Genomic DNA, 22,427 nt, shown 5'->3' with positions numbered 1-22,427 from the left:
CTGAGGTGTAAGCCTCACTGTAAGCTGATGCATGATGCCTTTCTCCTTCAAAAATGCCTCAAACTCATGAGACATTTACTCCTCCCCTCTATCTGTGCGAAGTGTCTGCATCTTGAGTCGTGTTTCATTGTCAACCATAGCCACAAAGTGATTGAAAAGCATAAACACTTCTGATTTTGTCTTAAGACCATAGACCCAAGTGTAGTTGGTGAAGTCTTCTATGAATGTAACATAATAGAGATAACCCCCAAAAGCAGGTGTCCTCATGGGACCGCAGACATCACTGTGAATGAGCTGTAATTTACGTGTAGCTCTCACTGCACCATCCTTCTTAAAAGGAAATCTATGCATCTTGCCAAGGATGCAACCCTCACATGCATGAGGAAGAGGTGACTCCAAAGGAGGCAATGCATAAACCATAGCATGCTTCTGAAGTGTCATTAAGCTGCCATAGCTCATGTTCCCATACCTGGCATGCCATAACTCCGCATTTTGTATCGCAGCAGTGGGAGTGCTCACGGAAAGTGCAAGATCGGATCTTTTCTCATATATATTAAGCTGAAAAAGACCCTGATACAAAGTGCTAGACAACATCAAAGCATAGTCATTCTCTTTGTCTCTGACTACACACTTAGCATCATCGAATACAACCTGAAATCCTCCTCTATTGAGAGAGGACATTGAAAGCAAATTTTTCTTTATACTTGGCACATAGAGAACATCTGAAATTCTGAAATCTGTGCCATCAGTGGATGTGAGAATAATATCCCCCACTCCACACACTGAATAAGAAGAATTATTTGCAGAAGTCACCTTCTTTTTAGTAGGTGGTGGATGCAGAGATGCAAAAAGGCTCTTCTTAGAAGTGATGTGCTTGGAAGCACCACTATCAAAATACCAAGTATTCAGTGTCTCATTGACACTGAGAGAGCATCCATCCTTTGAAGGATCATAACTGCAAGTCAAGAAAGCATAAGGATCATCCTTAATAGTGGATGTAGCATCTAAACTACCCACTGAAGAATCTGAAATGCAAGACAAAAAGGCATAGTGCTCTTCTACAAAGTTGGCAGTAACATCTACCCCATCATGTGCATGAGGAGCTGATGCATCTGACACAGCCATACCTGAATCCCTTTTCTTTTCTCTAGCTATGCGCTTCTTGCATTCACCAATATAATGACCTGGCTTCTTACAGTAGTGACAAATGCCCTTCTTTCTAGGCTTATCTGCATCACCCTTAGCCTTATAAGAGGGCTGTCCTGAATCAGCTTTATGCTGATTTGCGGGCTGATTGGCATGTTGCTTTTGCTGCCCTTTTCCTTTGGGCTTAAACTTAGAAAGCATGGCATGCTCACCAGCCCGTGTTGCCATATTTCTTCGTGTCTGCTCTTCCTGCAACAGAAGTCCTACCAACTCGTGAAAATAGAGAGGATTGCTGCCCCCCCTCAATGACAAATTCAGTGAGGTGTGGAAACCAAGATAGGACTCAGGAAGAGAATTCAGAGTGGTGGTAATCATCTGTGAATTGGGAATAATTTCATCAATATCCAGCAACTGCTCCCTCAAATCTTGAAGCTTTGTAAGGTAAGTATTCATGGAATCTCCCTCATCCATATGCGTATGAGAAAGGTCTCTCTTCAAGAAGGAAATTCTGGCATCATTTCTTGCTGCAAACATACTCTCTAATATCTCCCAAGCTGCCTTTGAGGTCTTGCATGACCGAATGTGAGGAATAATGAACCTCTTGATAGAAAGAGAAATCACTGATAGAGCTTGTGCATCCCTAGAATCCCATCTTTTCTCCAATGCTATGGGAGCCACTGGAGCAGCAACTCCAATTACTTCTACTGCATTTTGTTGTCTACCCTTGCCTCCAGTTGTAGAAGTGACAGCTGTAGCCATAGAATCTGGCCTTGCTTCATCTCCATTGACATAATCCCAAAGATGTCTGCCAACCAAGATGTTGCGAACCATAAAACTCTACAAGGAGTAGTTGGTGCCATCCAACTTATCCTCCTGCGTGAGGACTCCAAACACCTCATTGGGGTTGTTTTGAGCCATTTTTGCCAGATAAACTCAAAAAACACAGCAAACTGAACAAGTAGAATCCCTTCCTGGGATGTAAATTGCAAAACCAAAGTTGGCCAAAGAAAATCTACCCACAGTGACAAATACTGTCACAGCCTATCAAAGGCTTGTAATTCACCACAATGCTCTACAAATGCCCAAAAATCTGCAAAGATAATGTGCAAAAAATGGCAAAAGTCTACAAATTGACTCACATTGAGTCCAAAACTGCTTGCAAACCTCCCAAATGGTCTTTCAACTGCCAAATTGCATCTGAATGCCAAAAGCCCCAATTTCTTCAAGGAAATTGCATCCAAAAGAGGGAAAATTAACAGAAACCCCCAAAAATGCCTAAAATTGCAGTTCAAACTAAAAGCCCCAATTTTTGGGGTGAAATTGCAAGTGAAAGTGGACAAATTGGCTGAAAGCCCCAAGTTTGCAATTTGCCTGCCAAAGCCCCAAATGTGCTCCCAAAAACTAAGCCAAACAATGGCTGACTGCAAATAAACCTGCAAAGAAGATCCTGCAAAGAAAGCCTGCCCACTGTACGTATGCCACAGTTTCCAAGAACCGTACGGATGTCCATACTGTGTACGGACTATTACACAGTCTTTGTACGGAGCAAACAGTACGAGTGTACGGAGTACGGACGAACAGTATGATCGATGCAGGTACGACAACCGATACGAGAAATACGGTGTATGGAACAACATTGTGTACGGGACAGTACGGTTGACCGTACTGTTGTACGGACGAGCAATGTATTGATGGCGGCATTGATGCAGATTGACAGGTACAATCGACGGTACAGGATCTGTACGGGCCGACTGTACGAAATCCGTATGCTTGTATGGATGACAACCTTCGGATGGGAGCTCAAGGCAGTAGTGTACGGACGAGACCTACGCACAATGTACGGATGGCCGTACGTCGAGCTTGCAGGTTGTATGGACATTGGCGTCGCACGTGCCAGCTATGAGCAGGAGGTTGGGAGCTAGGAGCTTGGTGAGGCTGTGATACCAAATGTGAACAAAAGGAGAGCAAGAGTGAGCAAGAGAGTGAGCTGAACGTAAGTCTACTGAATAGTGGACTAAAATGAAGTGAGTAGAAAAGAGAGATGAGGGGTTTTGTCTAAGTGACAAAACCCTATCTTATCCACTAACTGTAGTTAGGGATTAGACTATGGTTAGGGGGAAAAACCTCATAGAGGGAAAAGTGCCCCTAACCTACTTATTACAATACATTGGCCACTACCTAGAATATGATAATAATTCTAACAGCTGTGTCCCTCTCTAGTGACCTCATGAGCATATGATGATGTTTCTAGAGGGAAGTAGCATACTACAATGAAGATCGATTGGGCATCTGGCAGCTGGACTCGTATCCACATATGACGTGCATGCTCCTCTCTTCGTACCACAAATATGAATGAGCTCAGGTGTCTCTCTCCTCAGCTCTCTCCTATGAGCTGACTCCCAGATGTAACTTGTCACTGTGGGCAACCCTCTCTCTGGGCTCTCATGTGTCTCGGTGTAAAAAATAATGTCTCTATCTTATATGCCTCTGAAAAGCCGCCTAGAACGTACCAAAGAGGTCCATTATAGTTCCAAACATCCGTATTCAATCTGCCCTGTGTCTCTGTCTCAAAGGCCTGACATCGTCATGCACTATCTGTATCTCCTCCACCTCTTTCTATCCTTTCTCGAATGATAACCTTACCATCTCGATATACAGCTCACTTTCCTTCCTACCTCACAGCCAGCACTCAGGTCATCCCCTCCCTTCTGTGCTCTTGTTGTAAGAGCGTGAGATCATCATCCAAGTATGCTCTAGTTCCCTTCAGAGCTGCCCTCATGCTCATGAAGGTAGACTGGTCTGCTAGTGTCCAGAACCTCACAATCATAGGTCTTATTGGTGCATCATCATTTCTATCCTGCAAGCTGCCTCAAAGGTGAGATTGACCCCCATCTTAGTGGTCAAAGCTTCAACATTTGCCATGGCGGTGTCCGGAACTGCTAGACCTCTAACAAGGACATTTAGTGAGTTACTATTTCTTCTCTTTTCTTCTTCTAAGGCATCAGAAATGAACTCTTTCTTTATTGGAGCTGCTTTGCCCTTAGTGACCACTTCTCTCCATTCTTTCATTTCAGCTTGCTCCTTATTTATCCGCTTGGAGAACTCCTCATGCTTCCCATTTGTAGGGCAGCCATTTCTTGCTTGATTCTTTTAGATACAATCATACCAAAGTAAAAGACAATACAATCATTTTTGGGGGACAACCTAGGGCAGAGTACCCTTATTGACTCCAAATACAATCATTTTAGAGGGACTACTCAAGGCAAAGAACCTTTATTAAATCATATGAAAAACACACATCAGATAGGTCCTAGAAAGTGCAAGAATCATAGTCATAATGTTCCTCAAGAGAGAGGCTGTGAACCTCAGCTGTGGCTGCATGTATCTCCTTAGGGGCCCCTTCAGGTTCGGCCTTGGTCTTCAGCAATAGGATTGGCATGGTGCTTCTCTTGGTCTTTTTCCTTCTTTTTGAAGCAATTAGCCTCAACATGCCCTTTTCTTTTACAAAATCTGCAAATAATATTTTTATCAGTCTTCCATTTGCTTGTGGAAGCAAATGCATGATCACCAGCAGAGGCAATGGTGGCATCTTTATTACAGCGGTCCTTTTCAATAAGTAGAGCCACCATATCATCAAATGTGGTAGTGGCAAGACATAGAACTTCAAGGGTCTGCTCAAAACGAGGTATCCCTTGTATACTCTTCATAAAGACAGCCATTTTATCCTCATCATTGCGCGGTCTTTTCAAGCTTGAGAGTTGTTGAACAAGAGACTGAAATCTCGCTAAATGATCACTCAACTCTTCACTCTCTTCCATTTTCAAATCATAGAACTTGAGTTTCAAAAAGACTCAAATAAGCTCTCAAGCTGATCCCAAATCTCCTTATAGCAGTTGACTTGAAATCCACATGATGAAACAGAGAGTCGGCCAAGCAAAGACCAATGAGAGCAATTGCTCTTGCATTTTGCTGCTTCCATACTTTGTGTTGTTGCTGATCAATTGTATCAAGGTGGTCTTTCTCAATGACGTCCCAAACTCCTTCATGCATAAGAAGCAACTGCATCTTTGTTTGCCATGTTAGAGAATCCTTCCCCCTTAACTTCTCCACGAGTAGGGAACCTGAAGGCAAGGAAGTCATGATGGTAGAGGGCTTTGTGAAGGCGGGCAGCAACCTGAAGTGAAGACCAGCAAATAAGTCGGCTGGTCTAGGGCTCCAAAATGCAACAATAGGCTTCACGTGTGCAAGGTGGCGACCTGAGACTAATGGCGGTGTATCTCAACAGTCGACTGTGTGACTACTGGAATGGTGACCAACAGATGCAGATTTGACGTCCAATTGAGTGGCAAGGCAGCAGTTCCTCAGCACATCGTGTAGTCGGCAGCAAGTCTTGCAGTCGGTTGTTTCTCCATCATAAATGGCTTCGACTCAGCATAAATGGAGGCTCCTTGTAAGCGTTGCAGTAGCTAGTCGTTTGCTTCAAACATGTCAAAGTAGCTCAAAGGTAGTCGGCTATGCAGCACCACCAATACAGTGAATTCCGGAGATGGAAGACTCCACAATGACTTCGGGTGACCATACGTGCACATGTGCCTTGAGAAATTTGTTGACCAGCAAACCGAGAGGTGGCCAAAGGGAACCTAGAGCACTCGGGGTGGTAGGAAATGAACCTAGAGGTTTAGGGTTAGGTCAGATGACGTGGCAGGACAGGGCTGACCTGCTCTGATACCATGTTAGAAACATGGTGTTGAGGAAGAGAGAGAAAGAAGTTAGGCTAGGGTGAGAGGTAGTGATACTCAAATGAAAACATAATGGAAAGGCTTTCATTCATTCATTGATGTGACATGAGAAGTACAAGCCTTTATAAAATAGGCACACACACTCATAGTACCAAATTTATATGGGATGACTCCCAAAGTGACATGTGGCACTCACACATAAAACTACTACTAGAACTCCTAGTACAACACACGAAAACACACTCTTTGGCTATGATTTCTCCAACAATGATGCTGCAAGAAAGGCAAATGCTTAGTTTTATGAGCTTTTCTAGTCACACCATCTCTACAACGGTTTTGAAGATCTTACTTTTGGCCTTCTATGAGGCAAACATCATGTTTCCATGGACATTAAGTGGTTAGCTATTTTGGTCTTATGCTATGCTCACCATGGATATGACAATGCCCTCATGGGTTGTAAACAAATTCAGATCAAGAATCTGACTCTAGTTCAATGAAGGAGTCTAGGGTCCCCAAAAGGATATTGCAATAATTATTTTTTCCACAATACATGCCAGTTGTTGCTCTATGACTTATCTAGTTCTAGGGTATAGGGTTTTCTACAAAATCCACTATTTCTTTGTATTTCAAAGTGTGTAAAATTCATTTCATCTTCTCAAGCTTTGTCCAACATTGTGTGTTCTCTCCCTGCTCTAATTGCACAAGTGGTGTCGGAGTCACTCTCCAGGGAAGTCCTGCACATACACGTGCACTAGTGAATTTCTGGAGGTAATTTGAAGGCACAGGCAGAAACTATGAGAAGTTCCATCACCAAAACGTACTCCGCACTGCAGGCACACAGCTTGCAGCTATGTGGGAGCACTCCACATAGCTTGGGACAACAAGCATACAGCCCGTACAACCTGGCACACACTCCAAAAAGGTGATTTGCAACAAGGGATTCCAACAAGGCCTTGGGGCCACAGAATAGGTGTGCATAATCTTGGAGCTCCAAAAAAGAAAAGGGGTCATGAAGTTCCATATGAAAGCTGTCTTGACTAACAAAATTTATGAAAATAATATACATTGAGTCTACAAACTACATTGTGCACATCCAAGCAGGTGGTAGCAGCAAAAGCGGGACATAATGACTTCAAAACGGGCTCAAGTCTGTAAAAACAGCATTCTTGCACTATTGGTTGCAAGTTTTTGAGTTATAACAGTCTATTTCACTTTGAAGAGTGAAATTTTACCTTGGATGTTTGTACATACATCAAGGTCTTTCTACGAATTTTGACAGTTTTGATAGCAAATTGAGCTTTCAGACACCCACTTCATGCTGTAATTTCACATTTGTAGACATTTTGTGGTGCCAAACAAGGGGCTTTTGTATTTTTGTGTACTACTACACATATTTCAAAGCAGTTTAAGGTGTTTGGCAAACGGAATTTTGGTAATTGCTATAACTCTCTTTTTGGTGGTTGATTCCAGTACCCAAATCTAGGTTTTTCACATTTTACAAAGGTACTGCTGCTATTTTTAGTTACTACAGCAATAGTATTTGGGCCTAGCTTTTGTTACAAGCATGACTTCAGATATGGAAGAAACATTAACTAGCACTTAAAACTATCCTGTATGGAAGTTCACAAGGCTATTCACATGAAAGAGCTTGTGGAAAATTATTGAAGACACATCCACGAAGCCACAACATGAGTTTTGGGGCTCAGTATAGAACAAGCAATTGTACTTTTACCTCGTTTATTGTACAAGCAGGTGCACCTAGATTGTCCTAATGCTGATGGGAAGTGCTTCTCAAGTAGGCATACAGCTTTGATGGAGTCTAACCTACTGTCACCAATGATCGATAAGGAGATCTCCTTTAATGAGATCCATCTTTACCACATGCAAAATACACATGACTACATGAATATGAAACCCTTTCTCTAATTGAATACCGACAGAACACGTGGAGTACCTAAAGGGTGCCTTTATAAGGGACAACAAGCTTAGTGGCCTCAAGTCCCGTGATTAGTACAAGTTCTTACAATTTGTTACATGCTCATTTCTTCTTCTTGTAACTTGTCATCGTAACTTGCTTTTGTATATACAGTTCATCCTCTCAACTGTGGTGACAGGATGCTTGTCAAAAGACATCAGAAAAGAAATCTATGAGATTAGCAATGTCATGTGGTATGTTGTTTGACATACATTGACATTAGTTTATGCAATGACCGATGAAATCATTCTCGGTTTGGAAAACCTGCAAATCGGTAGACTACTGCCAATAATGTGCTTCTTACTGTCGATAAAAGGTCTTTTACTGGCGGTAACGTATGCATTTCTAATGTTCAATATCTTACTACTGCCAATAAAAGTATCAAAACTGGTGGTAAATTAGGTGGGAATTCTCACCTCCGGTATTATTTAGATTACTGCCAGTAAAAACTGTTGTACTGGTGGTACTAGTGCTGCCATCAATGGTAGTATCACCAGCCAGATTAAAACAGCCAAGGCAGTGTAAATGCAGCCCTCATGATGCATGTGTTAGATAAAGATGACCCTCAAAGTTACTCAAGCAATCAAGCGTGTGCATTGGAAGAATGCCATGAGATAAGAAATTGATGCCTTTGTCAAGAATGACAATCTGGAGCTTGTGGACCTTTCACTTAGGAAAAATGTGGTTAGGACGCAAGTGCATGTACAAGAAGGAAGTCCAAGTAGATGAATCCATTAACAACTACAAGGAAAAACTAGTTGCCAAAGGATACTCCCACGACGGCGGGCTAGACTTCACAGGGATTTTACACCAGTTGCAAAATTACTACAGGGCTTTTCATGGCAGGACTTGGATGAGGAGTTCTATATGGATCAGCCACTAGCTTTGTGTGGAAGGGACAAAATAAAAAAGTTTGCCAGCTTCAATTGTCACTTTACGGGCTTAGACAAAGAGTACACAAAGCTTTGCTTGTCCATTGTGTACCCTCTTTGCGGCACCTTTGGTTGAGGCGTTCTCAGTGATACATGAAGATAGACGCCTTCTTCAAAAGGTTTGATATGAACGAGTCCACTTTAGACACAATCTCTTCTTGGTGCTACATAATAACGAAAGCTTCATACTTGTTATTCTCTATGTGGTTAATCTAATCGTTACAGGCAATGATCAGACACGGATAGAGGAGCTCAAAATAGCACCATGCAAAGAGTTTGAAATGACAGATTTAGGGAAGCTGAATTACTTCTTGGGCATAGAAGTATGGCAACACACAGATGGCATTTTGTAAGTCAACCAAGTTACTAAAGGGTAGCTGAATTTTTTTGCATGCAAGATAGGAAACTGATTCAACTTCCATGGAAATAGGGTTGAAATTGGACACTGATGTGGATGAGCAAGATGTGGATGCCACATTGTACAGGCAATTAGTGTGTAGCTCGATTTATCTCATGACCGCTAGGTCTGACATCTATTATACTGTTAGCTGTGTTAGTCAATATATGGACATCCAAAATCCAGCATTGGCTGGCAGCCAAAGGATCCTCAAGTACTGCTGCATGGGACCACGGGTTTTGTGATAGTGGTTGGGCAGGTAGCAAAGATAGAAAGTCTACTACAGGCTACAAATTTTCACTCAGCACTTGCAGTATTTCATTGGTGAGCAAGAAGTAAAATACTATTGCTCTTTCTTCTACTGAGGTTTGAGCATATGGCAGCAAGTGCAGCAGTATGTGAAGTGATTTGTCTTCAAAGATTACTTGGTTATCTTGCAGCATAGGAGGGTTTGGTTCCTATTGGTTGTTTAACAACCGAAGTGTATTTTTTGACCAAGAACCTTGTGAACCATTCTATGACTAAGCACATTGATATTAGATATCAATTCATTAATGAGAAGGCAGAAAACCAGCAGGTCAAGACCTAATAGGATAGTCGAGCAATATATTCACCGAGGCTCTACCAAAGGATAAAATTTTCCTATGTAGGCATCTCCTTGGTATACATGATAATTAGTTTCTTTAGAGGGGGATTGATAATGCATGATGATGCAATCTCTAAGAATCAAGTCAGACTCCTACAACTATTTTGCATTATGGGGGGGATCGTTGGGCTTATGCTCGTCATGGATAGGACAACGCCCTCATGGGTTGTGTGATCAACCATTCCAAGAGTTATATCTTATTTCTTTTTGCATGCAAGCTTGTGATTTTTCTTATCTTAAACTCTCGAATATCAAGGGTAGATTTAAGAAATTGTTGACTCCTTGTACATCTTGTAGTTTTTGTATTTAGGACCCTTATTTTGCCATGCTCTGTGCATAATTTCAAGCTTGACTGATGTGGAGTGGCTTTTCACAACCAGGTTGGTGTGCAAACAATATTGGACTGGATGGTTCACTTTACTGGGCTTGGGGTATACAGCATTCTGAGCTTGTTTGTAACTCCTCGTCTTGTGTAAGTGTTCATCCGCTTCTATTGTATGTAACATGAAGCTGCTTGAAAAAGAATAAACTTGGATAATGTGAAGATATACTGTATGGGACAAAATCCCCAAATGTCTCATGTCCCTTTCCGATCTTTTTTCTAATAATAGAAAGCAATGTTATTGCAGTTTATACAATATGTAGATATCATAATTGATAGATTCTTGCTATGATACAGGCCATGGGTTTCAAGCCTTCCAAAGAAAGATCAGTATGTCTGGAAGCGACGGTTTGATGCCTGGAAGTATGGCTCAGGTTTAGATTATCAGCTCTAGCAATTTTGAAAAGAAGAGACAACAATCCTGCATCTCCTTTGGCATGTTGGGTGGGAAAGTAAGAAAGCTCTTGTACTATTGGATGTTTTGAGTGGGAAAGTATAAAAGCTCTTGTACAATTGGACGTTTTGCCGTACAAAATCTTGAGTTCAGTTAAGCATGCGCATACATACATATGCAATTCTTGTTCGAAAGAGAGGTTGCACCTGCACGTAGGTGTTCAAACCAATTCTCTCTCAAATCTTGTCAAATGTGTACAATCCTAGTATTAGAACACTATTATTAGCCACATCAATTTAATTCACCTCAATAATTTGCTAGCCCAATCCTGGTATTAGAACACTATTATTAGCTTTACCAAGTCCCTCTAAATCATTTCAATAGCATGTTGGCCCAAATGCTCCCAATGACTCAAATAACTATGATGTGGAAGCAATAAAAATTGTAAAAATCACTAAGATTGTTCGTAAGGACAATAGACTTAGCGGAACTCCAAGGCGAGATGGAAAAAGGAGAAGGAACAGAAAGTGTGCGAGTAAGGTTGGGGATAGGAGAACGGTTTTGCAAGAATTATTGTTGATACAGCAGGATGAGAAAAATACTAATAGTTGCCATCCATGGAAAATGGAATGAACATGAACACTGTGTCATACATGCAATCTACATCCCGACTCTCCCTGATAGGTGTGAAAGGACAGCAAACCCATTTTTTGGAAAGGCATTAGATTAAAAGTTTGGCAACCGCAATCCAAGACACAAGGATACAAAAGTTCAATGAGCTTAAACATGTCCCCCTAGAAACAGAGAACCTTTGTCACATTTGAATATGCCTCTAATCAACAAATTATTTTCTCCAACAAACACAAAGCATGATGACGGCTTGATTTCTACTTGGAATAACAAGTATGTGGGTCTCCAAAAGTGAAGAGAGGGAGCTTCAAAGCTTCATCTTGTAGTGTTTCTTGCCAGGTCAGGAGTAGAGAAGCAATCATGCAACACTGAAAAGGAGTGCAAAATAGGTGCATACAACAATAAACACAATAGATCTCAAGGCTCTACAAAAGAGACCATCAAGCAAATCCACGAAAATGGCTAAAAAGACTAGTAAGTTATAAGAAAAAATCATATTTTATGGTTATGGTGAGAAAAATGGTTTCCAATGTGTAAACAAACGTGTCAACGTTTGCTTTGGTGTAGCTAATTGTGGAACTATTTTGGGGGCCATTTTGGAGTCGTAATGCAATACACTCTTGGGTGAGATTTTGAATTTGAGGTGCACCCGTGCTCTCGTCAAATTTTTTACTGGTCATGATGTAGCACTGTCGTAATAATGAGACAATCTATAATTCAGAACATTGCAAAGCTCAACACACGGCAACCTTGTCCTGCTTCGCGCAGCAGAGTCTTTGGCTTGACTACATCGTGACTACATCAATCTTTGGCCTCTGGCCTGCTGACTATATCATGCACCTCTGCACTGCTTCATCTCTGGCCTGACCACCTGTCATTGCATAGCCTCTTGCTGTAGCTTTTTCACATGTCATCGAGCAGCGAACCCATGCAAATCATGTATATTCAAGATTGACTTGGAGCGATCACCGCACTAGTTCTTGGCATAATAATGAGACGTAATCTATCATTTTGAACACTGCAGATCTTGACACATGGTAGCTCTGTCCTGCTTTGCGTTGCAGAATCTTTGGCCTGACCACCTATCATTGCCTAGCACACTGGTTCTTGGAGTTATGAAGTTATCTATTTTTACTTATTACAGAAGGAGATTTATGATGACCACCACGCTGGCAAATAGAAGGAGATCTATGACAACCATCATGCAGGTTCTTGGAGTTATATATTAGTGCACAAAGAAAAATGTATTTCCTTGTGCAATTAAGGAAAATTCAATTATCAATATGCCCCTTGAGGAGTTCCCTTTAGGGGCAAGGACTATATCGACATGCCATATATGTCCAGTGCCATTCTAAATATTGTATAATGCAGGTCAATATGGTCCTTTTTCCTAGAGGGGACCGCTCAATGACCATATCTTCAATTGCATTTTCTAAAAGTTTAATTGTATTTTTCTAGATTTACCTCCATGTAATCATCGTGGTGGGTTGTTGGAGCTATTTTAGTGCTATTTTGGTCCTAAATTAAGGAAAATGTAGTCCTACTTTACTAGTATTTTAGTCCTTGTTGCAATGAATCTTGAATGAGGGCAAAAGTATTTCGAGCCATTACGATGGCCCAGTGGTACCATCCAGTCAATCAACTACAATTCATCGAGTAAAATGCCCATGTTTGATGTGAATGCAGGTCACTCTTATGTGGATGGTGAATCCAGTGGCTCAGAACAGAGCAAGCCTATTTTGCGCAAGTCTATCAGAGCTAGGTATTCTATGGATAGGCTGAAATATGATGGATTTACAACCATTTACTATGCCTATGTGGTCAAAGTGATACAGGAACCAGAACCCACTTCTTTTGAGCAAGCCATGGGAAAAGAAAAATGGGAGAAAGCCATGGATGAAGAAATGGATGCCTTGGAAGCAAAGAGCAAAAGAGATTACATCTACATCCAATAACAGGTTATATAGAGTGCCTCATGGAGAAAAACTGAACAAAAGATCTTACATTATAAAAACTCAACAATTGTTGAGAGACTTAGAGGCCAAAAGATTATATCTAGCGAGCATAACCACTCAGTCATTGTTGAGTGGTTTATACAAAAATTAACAATGGCTTATATAGAGATACTCATGGAGCAAAAATTGAACAAAAGAGATTACATTTGTAAAAACTCAGCAATTGTTGAGAGCCTTAGAGACTAAAAGATTACATCCAGCGAGTCAAAAGATCGTTGAGAGCCTTAGACACTGGAGTGGCTATGAAAATCCTTAGCCCTTCATTAACATCTCTAGGAAATCCATAGAGCATATCCATATAGAGGCCAGAAGTGTGCATGCCATTCAAGTCGTAACATGCAGATGTGGGGGGAATCAATTGAGGAAACGAAGAGATTCCACAAGAGCGAGTATGACTGGTTTATACAAAAATTAACAACATTTTATACTGAGAGCCTCATGGAGCAAAAATTGAACAAAAGAGATTACATGTCATCGCATAATCATGCGGGTTAGCAACACTAACCTAGAGGGGTATGCAAGGGTAGGATAGCCACAAGGATTGACAGTTCAGCAGATCTCAGAACGGTTGTAGTCTTCAACGGCTATTTCTCTAACCACTGTCAAACGATTCTGTACGCATTTACTAGCATTTCGAGATCATTGGGTACGCAGATGTTGTGCGAGCTATTGCTCTGGAATACAATGTTCTTCAGCATTCTCTCGCAAATCTGTATTCTGTCTTGTAGATGTTGCATGTATCGTTTGTCTATTACTTTTCGTAACGTCTATACGCATTTATGACGCTACACATTGATGATCATGATGCGCATTCTTACCATCACGTAAGGAATTCGCGATTGGGCAATTGAGCGCTCATGTCATCCGCTCCTTGCCGTCTTTGCGGAGGCACTTCCCATGGAGGTTTGCATGTAGTTGCACTCACTCCGGAGGAGATTCGGGATGAGATTGCTGGCGGTGAGAGGAGACACATCCGGGGATTTCAGGATGAACTCTATCGGATGCGATATGACCCCCAGCATCCTGCTTACGGTCAAGCGAGTGCGGAAATTCCAGTGAAGAACCTCATCTAGTGGTCGTGGCAACGCATTTTGCGATTGTTGGCTTCCCAGTAGGCATGCATGCGCACATGCTCGAAAGGACCTCTTGATCCCTTGACACCGATGACGCGGCTGCGGTGACACAACAGTGATCTTGAGCATGGGGCCGACAGCAGTCCGCAAGAAGCTCTAGGAGGGGTCGATCAGGATGTGAAAGGTTATGCATCCAAATTCAATTTACTCTTGCAACATGTACCTGCGGCTTAAAGCCTTACTCAGGAGGTACTCAATGACTACTTCATTTCGGGGTTGCAACGGGATTTGCGGACGGTGTTGGCCATAGTGGATTGGACACAGACAACACTTGTGGCAGTCATGGTGCAAGCAGTGCGAGCGGGGGAATCGCTGCATGGAAGGACATCCAGAAATTGCAAATCTGGGAAGAGCAAATCTAAGAAGAAAATGTCCAAATCCAAGAAGTCGGACGACAGTGAGGAGGATTCAGATGTGACTAGTTCGAACGGAAGGTCTGAAGGTACTAGTTTGGAGGATTCCAACTCGGAAGCAGAGACAAAGACCCGGAGAACCTCTAAAGGAGGTAAGGGTGCACCAGTCGCTTCCGCAGAAGGATCCGTACCTAAAGGCTTGAGGGGATATGGTGTACTCACTGTCGCAATCCTGGTCACTCCGCAATCGAGTGTGCTCTTAACGCGAATTGGTGCACGATTTGCTTGACTGATACACACAACATGGTGGCATGCCATTACAATGGGTGTGGCTAGAGAGCGGTTGGTCAGCAGCAGCAAGATGCGGCTACGTCTTTTGTGCAAGAAGAGCTGCAATAGCAAGCGTTCCAGCCACAGCAACAGACATTCCAACGAGGCGGAGGCGGCGATGGCCGCAGACGCAGACGTGGAGGTGAGGGTCGTGGTTAGAATCATTTGAAGACCTGTTTGTTTTGTTTGGGCAAAGGCCATTGGCGAAACGAATGCTTGGAGGCTTAGGAATGGGATCGGCAATGCGTGGAGCGGCAAAAGATGGCCAGGAAAATGCCGAGCACTTTGATGGTACACATTGTTGATGATGATCCGCTGGTGTGCCCGGAGATTAGCATAATCACTCGTGCTGGTACTAAGTTGCAAGGACCGACTCCCAAGAACGGTGACAAGATGCTGGATTGGTCAGCTCAGGAACATGTGCATCACCAAGTCTGTGAGTTGGTGACAAAGGAGCCACCATTGATGTCTCTGCCAGAGTTCGCAGCGACGCCCAGTGAAGGGTGAAAGGTGCAGTTTGCGGAACCAGTTGATTAGAGGCGGAGACTCAAGCCAAATTCAAACTACACTTACCAGGAATGGTCCGACGATGGTCGAAGCAACTCCGTTGTTGGTCACTAGCCAAGCCAAGAGGCGGGTGAATTCTCTGCAAAGGGAGTCGGGGTTGGAGTGCATTTTGGAGGCTCCTATCCAAATTTCATTGGGCCGATTGCTTAATCTGGTTTCGAGATTCCACTGACAATTGTTGCACTCCCTACACACGGAGTCGGAACCAGAAGAGGTGGGCTATGTCAAGGTGATTCATGCCCAGTTTTAGCAGTTTTTTTGATCGACATGAGAATTTCGGTGATTTTCGCAAAGGCACAAGGGCGGACTTTTGCTCAGATGTTGGTCGATGGCGGTTCGGGGGTCAATATTGTCACTTTGAAGACCTGCCAAGAAATGGGCTGGATGTCTTGGGAGCCGGCACCCTTCTTAGTCCACATGGCGGATCAACGTCGGGTTCGACCACTCGAAATCTTGCGGATCGTTGTTCTGGAAGTGGCGGGCATATCATTTGTAGGGTCTTTTGTGGTGCTCAACATGGAAGCTGCAACACCAGAGTATATCATCCTTTTGGGTAGGCCTTGGTTGCGGCAAGCGAAAGTCAAGCGAAATTGGGAGTAGAATGTCATTTCAATGCGGAGAGGACAGAAGAAAGTGCGGGTCACAATGGGAGTGGCGGCACCATTGGCGAATACGGTCCAACTTGTGTTGGCAAAGATAGTGAACATGGCGGACGTATTGGAGGATGATGAGGAGGAAGCCTTTCTCAAGGCAAATCCAGAGTTGATTCCTATCTTCACCATTGATGTGGAAGGCATTACAGACAGCTACATGCATCACAGTTGTCTAGCGGATGCGGTCAGCCCTGTACCGGAGGGGGAGTCTGAGCCCCAGCAAGTCGCAATAGAATTGGATTTACGGGACCTCCTGTAGCAGGAGAGGGAATTCGAAGAACGAATGAGCAGAGTCGTGTGTTCAGGAGGATGCTCTCGATACGATTTTTCTCGGAGCGGATGGCGCATCTAAACCAGTCAAAGTCAGCACTTTGTTGACAACTGAATTCCGTAGCGAATTGATTGCCTTGTTGCGGGAATTTTTTGATGTGTTCGCCTTGGACTATGCGGATATGAAGGGTCCTGATCCGAAGTTTTACCAACACCGGGTTAACCTCAAACCATATGTCATTTTGACGAAGATACAGAGGTATCGTATGAATCCACACGTGGCCAAGCAAGTGCGTGAAGAATTGGAGCGCTTGTTGCGGGTGGGATTCATTGCACCAATTGACAATTCGGATTGGATTTCCCCAATTGTCATTGTGCCAAAGAAAAACAAGAAATTGCAGATTTGTGTTGACTACCGCAAGCTGAATGCAGCCACAGTTCCTGATCCATTTTCCTTGCCCTATATGGATTCGCTGCTCAATGAAGTGGCAGGGCACGAGGTGTACTCCTTGGATGGATATAGCAGGTACAACCAAATCCGAATGGGTCCGGAAGACTAGCCCAAATTAGCATTTATCACATCCTGGGGGGTCTATGTCTTCACTGTAATGTGGTTCGGATTGCGGAATGCTCCCTCGACCTTTCAAAGGGCAATGCAGGAGATCTTCGGGTCTTATTTGTTGACACATTTCATGAGGATTTTCCTGGATGACCTTAGTGTGTTCGGCACTTTCGATGAGCACTTAGAGCACTTGCGAAAATATTTCCAACGATGCAGGGAAGTCTCCTTCAATTTGAACCCTATGAAATGTGCATTCGCAGTCCATAGCGGCCGGCTCCTAGGGCATGTGATATCGACAGAAGGAATTACGGTGGATCCGGATAAAGTGGCAGTAATTATGCAAGCCCCGGCACCAACGATGCCCAAGGAATGCTTGCGATTCTTGGGCCAAATTCAATGGCATGGTAGACATTTGCAGTTCCTGGCTCACATGGCAATTCCCTTGAATGCATTGGCTCATGTGGAACCAAAGGCATTTGTGTGGACCGCAAAGTGCGACCAAGCATACCGGTAACTAAAGATTCAGCTTTCTAGAGCACCGGTGCTGCTATCTTCGGATTGGGAGAATAATTTTTATGTGTTCATGGATGCCTCGGATCGAGCCATTGGGAGCATCTTGATGCAAGAAGATGCAAATAAGTGGTATCGCCCAGTCTACTACGCGAGCTGACGACTCTCAACGGCCAAAAAGAATTATTCCGTCATGGAGCGGGAAGGACTGGGCATGGTCTATTCTGTCAAGAAATTTTGACATTATTTGTTGGGCCGACCGTTTATCTTCCATGTCGATCATTCCGCATTATTATATTTGTGGGTAAAGCAGCAAGGTCTTATGGGCCGATTGGCATGATGGGTGTTGCTCTTGCAGGAATATGACTTTGATGTCATTCATTGCCCAGGCTCGTAGCACGCGGTTGTAGATTATGTTTTTCGATTGGAGTTTGGGGAGTTGCCAATGGGAGTGGAGGACGAATTCCCTGATGCGGAGCTAACAACAAATTTTTTAGCAGATCCAATCACGGCAGAGGCGAAGTCATCCCAAAAGGACCATGGTCGTGGTATGAGGAGATGCTCTCATTCCTCTCTACTAGCATCATGCCCAAATACATGAATCGGGATCAGAGGAAATGTTTGGCATTGCAGAGCCGTTCCTTTGAAGTAGTCCTGGGACAATTGTACCGACGACATCTAACGGAGGCGCTGTTGTGGTGTGTTCCACCTCATGAGCAGGAAGCAATGTTAATGGAAGTCCATTGTGGGATTTCGGGTGGCCATTTTGCAGGCAAAGTCACCGCAAAGAAAGTTCTGCAGGCACAGTTATGGTGACTGACCATAGAGAAGGATGCTCGATGGTTTGCAAAAAGTTGCAACCTTTCCCAACGATTGGGACAGCCCACTGATTGAGACCGCATGCCACTTAATCCCATCTTGCCTCTAGAACCATTTCAGAAATGGGGCCTGGATTTCATCGGTCCATTCAAGCCCGCAGCTGCCCGCACCCGAAATCGCTACACTTTGGTAGCCACTAACTATTGCACCAAATGGGTGGAAGCTTGGGTCTTGCGGGACAACACCACAAAATTGGTCACAAAGTGTCTATACCGCGATGTGTTCACTCAGTTCGGGTGTCCAATTGAGATTGTTAGTGATAGGGGGACTCATTTTGTCAACAAAGCCATCGAGCGGATGAATGCTTTTTATATGGTGATTCATAAAAAGTCTTCTCCCTATTATCCGCAAGTGAATGGACTGGCTGAGTCTACCAATCATACGTTCAAGAGGATCATGTTGCTATTGGTGAATGAGCACCGCACAAATTGGGAAGAAAAGTTGCTGGTAGCACTATGGGCGTACCGCACTTCATTTAAGGTGGCCATAAGGTTGACTCCTTTTAAATTGGCAGTTGGGCTGGAAGCAATCATGTCGATCAAGCATATTCTTTCGAGTCTAAGGATTGCGGTAGAGGACAGGCTCCTTCCGTAGGACTCTATGGTATTCCAGTTGGATGTTCTCGACCAATTGGATGATTTAGGGCTGGAGAGCTATTATCTCACCTTGGAGGTTCAAGCTAGGTGCAAGCGGAGGGTGGATTTGGAGTCTAAGAAGAAATCTCTTGAGTTTGCTAGAGAAATCATACTCTATATTGCACATTTTGCTACAGAATCATGCTTTGTATTGCACATTTGCTTGATCGATTTTCTAATGTTGATGGCACGCGTGAGCTTCAATGATTGAAAGGAAAATTCTATATCCTTAGCAATCTTTTGAAAATTTGTAATAAGAATTTAGTAGCACACTCAAATACGGAGAGGAGAATTCTTCGTCACTTTGTCAATCCAGTCACCTGCCTTTGTGACATGTACGTAAGTACCAAAGAGCAGTTGATGCAGTAGGAAGGTCATCTATGTCCATTTGCTTAAGGCATCAAGAGTCACATGTATGGATGTCAAGAACTTGGAAAGCTCATTAAATGATTTCTCGAAATACATACAACGAGCTGTGGCTGCTATCTTTAGTCCATCTTTTGTTACTATGCTGAGCAAAGTTAATCTGAATCCTGATTGTTACCTCCAGATGACATCCATCGTCGAGATGAAATGACCATTGAACAAAGAGAAAGAACCAGCCACAGCTTGAATATGATCTACTAGAAGCGGATGAATTGTGTTTACATCGAGCTCTACATCAAAGGAAGGAGTGCTCCATTTGACAAAACGAAGCACCCAAAAATTGATTGATTATGATCTGCGTGAAGTGATTTGATCAGATGTGCTTGGACAAGAAAAGAAGATGGAGAGGAAGAAGTGGTTGACCGATCATCCATCGAGTTCTGCATGGGAATGGTGAGAAGGAAGGCATCTAGGGTCCCTAAAAGCCAAGAGAGGGGGGCTTGGAAATCGAGAAGCATCAAGAGAGATGAAGCATGAGGCCATGGCGATCTAGATATGCAAATTCAAATTGAGGTAGAGCGATGGGGGGAAATGGAGGAGAAACAGAGGGTGAGGAGGCCATGAAACTTTAGAAGAGCAATAGATGGAGATTGAAAGTGTGACAATGGATCAGACGGTTCAAAGGAGATATTCATTTTCTTGCTATTCAAGAAATATTTAGAATTGAAAAATGACAACATGTGGCTTAAGGAGATCTCATCTTTTCATTTCATGGCACAATGTTACATGCCTTAAAAACTTTTATATGAATTTTAAGTATAGGTACACTTGAAAGTGCGCATGGGCTAATATTTGTAACTCTGTATCTAGGAAAGATTTTCCCAATGACCTACACTTCCATAGTTATGTTCCCCTCTTAGTTTTGCCTAGGCTTATATTATTTGCAAACACCCCCCTCCCTTTGACCCCTCACTTTCCATGCCTCCACTTTACCCCTTATGAATTTACCTTCACACCTTTTTGTGATCCCCTTGATGTTGAACCTCACCCCTCTCCTCTTCCCCTTCCATCAATTATTAGAGGGCTTTATTTTAGTGATTATGTTTGGGCTAAATTTACATCTCTTAAAAGGGATTATAGTGGTTTTTCCATCTTGTTCATGGCATGGGTGTCACTATATAAAGTTTTCTTTTAGCATAGAAACTATATTTACACTTTTCTTATCTTAAGTTTATAAGGCATGCTATGTAAGACCCTCTTTAAAACCACAATCATGTTTAGAAAAAAGGCATGCTGCGTAAGACCCTCTTTAAGCTTATACGAAATGTTGTGTAAGACCCTCTTTAAGACCACATGTATAGACAAAAGGGCAATAATGAGGGACAATGAGGCCAAGCCTTGTCATATCTCAATCAAGTTTCCCACTCACTATTAGCATGGTTTCTCAAAGTCAATAAACATGAGGGACCAAACATCCATGAGCACTGAATTTTTAAGATTCCCATGAGAGATGGTAAGATGGGTCCTTACGCATCTTTTCAAGATTCCCATGAGAGATGATAAGCTCAGTTCGTAGGCATCTTAGGTGTCCACATCATGGACTTTTCTTGTGAATGTGGTGAAGCCACCCCCCCCCACATAAACTCAATTTTGTCCTATGGCTAGGATTTATGTTTGAATGATTGACCTCGAGGTAGGTAGGTAAAGGTTTGTTGTGCATGGAGGCACAATGTCCACTCCCCGATATGAGGAAATTGTTGTATAGAAAGAAAATGAGCACTCTCCCTCGATAGGATGGATGTGCCCCTTGATAGGACCACATGCCAAGATAATTACATCAAAGGGGTCTAGGGCTGATGGGCCCCTCGATAGGACCATGGGGGGGTTGAGTGTGGGGTGGGTGTGTGATGCAAAAAAAAGAAAGGGTCAAGATAATTATGTACTTTAAAGGGGTCAAGATAATTGCCTTTGCTCGATAGGAAGGATGTGCTTGTTGATAGGACCACTCGTTGATATAACCACTGGTGGGTGAGTGTGGGGTGGGTGTTTTATGAAAAAATAAAGGTAAAGATAATTGCCTCTCCTCAACAATTTTCTTTTATAATAAAAGCTTGCCGAGTTTACTAACACAAAAGAAAAGTAGTACAAAATGGGCCAACTTCAAGGCGCCAAGCCCATGGCCTACGCTACAAGCAGCCAACTCTCCAACCTCTAGGGAGACGCGTAAGCCTAGATCAGACTAGCCAGACTCTTTAGGTACTCACCGACCAATGTGTCATACTTCAGACTACGGTCAAAAACATACTTATTTCTCAGTGTCCAAAATGCATTAATTACCATCCCGCAAATGTACGGCCAATAGGGTGAGTGTGGGGTGGGTGTTTTATGAAAAAATAAAGGTAAAGATAATTGCCTCTCCTCAACAATTTTCTTTTATAATAAAAGCTTGCCGAGTTTACTAACACAAAAGAAAAGTAGTACAAAATGGGCCAACTTCAAGGCACCAAGCCCATGGCCTACGCTACAAGCAGCCAACTCTCCAACCTCTAGGGAGACGCCTAAGCCTAGATCAGACTAGCCAGACTCTTTAGGTACTCACCGACCAATGTGTCATACTTCAGACTACGGTCAAAAACATACTTATTTCTCAGTGTCCAAAATGCATTAATTACCATCCCGCAAATGTACGGCCAATAGGCTGTAAATATTGAGGTGAACCCATACGGGTCCCCCAAGAGATGTTAACATGGCGTCAACAATTTTTTTATTGTGATGAACCCATATGTGTCAACAATTTTAGAACTGTCAATGTTTATTATCAATTATGGGCGCAAATAAGGAAAAAAAGAACAAGGTGAATAATATTTAATCATTCATAAGGCTTGCCCAAGATTAAAAAGGCAAACAAAAAGG

General features: G+C 42.9%; 1 protein-coding gene across 3 annotated transcripts in view; it reads left to right on the top strand.

The window, feature by feature from the left end:
* LOC147891919 (Lycopene beta/epsilon cyclase protein) overlaps window positions 1-10,937 on the top strand; it is a 121,739-nt gene extending 110,802 nt beyond the window's left edge. For all 3 annotated transcript variants that reach the window (XM_087388222.1, XM_087388221.1, XM_087388220.1), the window contains exons 17-18: window positions 10,216-10,307; window positions 10,515-10,937. In XM_087388222.1, the coding sequence (XP_087244348.1) occupies window positions 10,216-10,307; window positions 10,515-10,611 (189 nt within the window). In that variant the 3' untranslated portion in view covers window positions 10,612-10,937. The remainder of the gene's footprint in view (window positions 1-10,215; window positions 10,308-10,514) is intronic.
* The last annotated feature ends 11,490 nt before the right edge of the window (window positions 10,938-22,427 follow it).

This window comes from Dipteris shenzhenensis, chromosome 17 (genome assembly GCF_047967505.1).
Source record: "Dipteris shenzhenensis isolate YYH24624 ecotype China chromosome 17, Dip_SZ_1.0, whole genome shotgun sequence".
Classification (NCBI taxonomy): domain Eukaryota; kingdom Viridiplantae; phylum Streptophyta; class Polypodiopsida; order Gleicheniales; family Dipteridaceae; genus Dipteris; species Dipteris shenzhenensis.
The sequence above is the reverse complement of the archived record's forward strand: the minus strand, read 5'-3'. Positions and strand labels throughout refer to the sequence as shown.